At 43.6% G+C, this 3,020-nt stretch overlaps 1 protein-coding gene across 3 annotated transcripts in view; it reads right to left on the reverse strand.

Moving 5' to 3' along the window:
* Positions 1-760: 760 nt before the first annotated feature.
* The window catches only part of LOC109480860 (cyclic nucleotide-gated cation channel alpha-3-like), a 20,098-nt gene continuing 17,838 nt past the window's right edge, over positions 761-3,020 (reverse strand). The window contains exons 24-26 of one of the 3 annotated variants that reach the window (XM_019783189.1): positions 2,444-2,588; positions 2,226-2,261; positions 761-1,879 (exon numbers count right to left, since the gene is read on the reverse strand). In XM_019783189.1, the coding sequence (XP_019638748.1) occupies positions 1,376-1,879; positions 2,226-2,261; positions 2,444-2,588 (685 nt within the window). In that variant the 3' untranslated portion in view covers positions 761-1,375. Of the gene's footprint in view, positions 1,899-2,200; positions 2,262-2,443; positions 2,589-3,020 lie in introns of all 3 variants that reach the window. The other 2 variants (XM_019783190.1, XM_019783191.1) reach the window with 2 other exon arrangements.

Raw genomic sequence — 3,020 nt, forward strand, 5'->3', positions numbered from 1 at the left:
TTTTAATAACAATGTGTTTCTAAATTAGCAATGACATGGAGATATTATTTATGATGCACTCAACTTGATGATTCGGCAAATTATCTCGGTAAAGTATTATCTTACGTTTCACGTGGTCTGTTTTTAGCTAAAGCTCATGTTTCATGACAACGCGCCGACCGTAAACAATTCCCCCGTTACCAAGAGTCGGGCTCTGACCTCAGTCTGACGTACAATCAGTAATCTAATTTATACTGGGTTTAACTTTAATAAAGCCTGTGGTTGTTACGGTGGTAAATCTCACGCTTATCAACGCAGCTGCGACCTGAGTGGTCTCCAGTCGGGAAAGGTATCAAATTAAGCTGACTTTAATATCATTGGAAAGGCTGCCGCTAATTTTGGCCACGTAGAATTGCTAGGCCTTTTGCTTTTATGCTGTACCAATATTGCGCCAAATGGGTTGTTTGGTGACCTTACCGTGTTATCGACTGTACTGTAGTGCAGTTAATAGAGTGCAGTATCACCACAAGCGTTACCCCAAGCATTCGGCCCCTTCGTCATCTATTACGTCATTACTCGCACACGTCAGTGCCCGTACCACGTCTACAGCTAAAAGCACAACATCTTCAAGACAAAATAATTGACCCAAATGGTGGCTGCAAAACCATTTCACACTCTTTTGATGTATTTTGTCATGTTAAAATGTAATCTTTGAGTACCTTTAGGTGAGTTATATTTGCTCTGAACGATGAGCAGCGTTATAGAAAACCTGGTTGTCCGATTTTCGGAGATGCACTTAAAACTGAGGAGGGGTGATTCTGAAGCAAATAGAGGAAAGAAGGGGATGTCCATGTATGTTTTCAGATTTAAACACAACTGACTCGTGATGACAGAAGTAAACCACGTGGCCCTTTTAATAAAATAATAGCAGGATGTCATGATACATACACATAGTTTTTACATACCAGTTACTGGCAGAAAGGAGCGAGACTTGGTACGGACTGCCCTATTGTAAAACCGGTGTGGTCAGACCGTCATTAGAATTACAAACGTCACAAAGCTCAATTACTTTTTGTAGCTAGTGTTAAGAGACGACAGGATTTTGTACGTACTTTTGTCTAAACAATACAATACAATACAACACGATTTGATAACAAAAGAATAGTACTTGTGGATGAATATCTGTACAGAACATATCCTGGCCATGTATTCCTTTGTGTGACATATTTGCCACTTGCACTGTAACAAGCTGGTGGTATACTGTAACAACGTAACGCTCCAGGCGTTAAAGGTACGGACTTATGTAAGTAACTGTTCAAAGGACGATTGATTAAGAAACGAAAAATAGATTCTGGCCAAATGGACACATCAAGATCAAACATGGGCAGTTATCTCTTTATCGCCCATCGAAGTCGCTTCCCTCGGTGGTGTTACAATCTGTCGCACTTCCTGAAAGTTCAGCCGTGGTGGAGTCTACTCGCAGCCTCCCCGCCTCACTCGTCTCAGAAACACAGCAGCCCTCTGACGTCTCCGAACTTGGCATCTCCACATTCACAGAAACTGGGGCCTCCTTCTCCACCCCGTTCACACAGATAGCGGGCATCTCTAACCTTCTTCTCCGCCGGGAGCGTCTCCTTCGCCGCGGACTCCCAGGGGACGACGCGCTGCTTCTCCGTCTCCTCCGCTCATGCGTATACGGGGAAGGGACGGCTAACGTAGGGTTGTGGTGCTCGGGGTCCGAAGCGTCACTCTGCAGTGGACTCGTGAGCTCCCCATTTAGTTGAGGCATGGATGACAGTAAACCAGCAGAGTCCAGAAGACTTTCCAGGACAGACACCCGCCGTAACGCCCGGGTCAGCTCTGTCTGTCGTCTGCTCAGCTGCCGCTGTAGGTCGTCACACTAGACAAAAATACTTCGTCTGAGCGAAGGACATGCTCTTTTAGAAACAATTTAACCGAATGATTACTGAAGAAAATGTTTTCAAGGAGCGGTAGCATTTGTAAGAAATTAAAGGGCTAGAGGTGTGTGGAAACAACCAGAATGGAATTGATCGGGGATTGATCTAAAGTTGATTTTATTGTAAATAGAAACAAAACACAATCTTATTGGTCGAAGGACAACTTTGGAACCATAACACAAAGGCAGCTTGGGAACAATTAAAGAGAGCGCCAGCATGAAAAAGGATACCATTGGATAGGAAAGTTCTATAACGAAAGTTACCATCACGCTGCAACACTACTGTTACCTTTTCGGACAGACCTCGAACCCTTTCTCGTGTAACCTGTGCGTGGGTACAAAACGAAAAAAAAATAATGATGAAAGAAGACAAATGTTGAAATTTCCATCATAGCATTAGTAGTATGTGCCCTCGTTTCACTTAATGCCCCCACATTCAGTCCCCCCCCCAAAAAAAATAAACTCAACTAAAACTACATGTATTAGATTCGCTATATATTGACATACCTGACTGTCAAAAGTACGTAATTCCTCTATGATACTTCTCAGCTCGGACAGTTCCTTGCCCGGACTGCCGCTCGTGCTCCCCCCTCTGTGGGCTTTCTTGTTCATACCCTGGGACGCTTCGAAGCCGTCCGCATCCGTCGCACCTCTGCACCAACATGAGTCAAGTACGTTATAATCACTCAACTCCACAGTCACCAAGCGGCAGAGACAACGTGCTGCTCAGAGAATACCGTCATTATTCCACGAATGCCTTCTTTTCACACGTGAAAACGTGTTATAACCAATATAAACTTCGTAAATACTATACATATATAAACCCGGGGGTGGGAAATCTTAGATTTCTTCTTTTTGGATGAGATAATCAGATTAAATAGCACGTCTTCCGAATTCCCAGTCTTTCTGGGCTTATATCATCAAAATGTGCATGGTATGTTAGGTACTACTTACTTACATCGAGGACCAACAAATCGACACTGGTCTTTAAAGAAACATCATAAGAGCAAATACAGGTTTTGTACATGAGGGGACTGGCCCAGGTTATAGAGAAGGCGTACCTTGCTTCCTTATTTTGTCCAAG

Source organism: Branchiostoma belcheri, unplaced genomic scaffold (assembly GCF_001625305.1).
Source record: "Branchiostoma belcheri isolate BF01 breed outbred unplaced genomic scaffold, Haploidv18h27 scaffold527, whole genome shotgun sequence".
Taxonomy (NCBI): domain Eukaryota; kingdom Metazoa; phylum Chordata; class Leptocardii; order Amphioxiformes; family Branchiostomatidae; genus Branchiostoma; species Branchiostoma belcheri.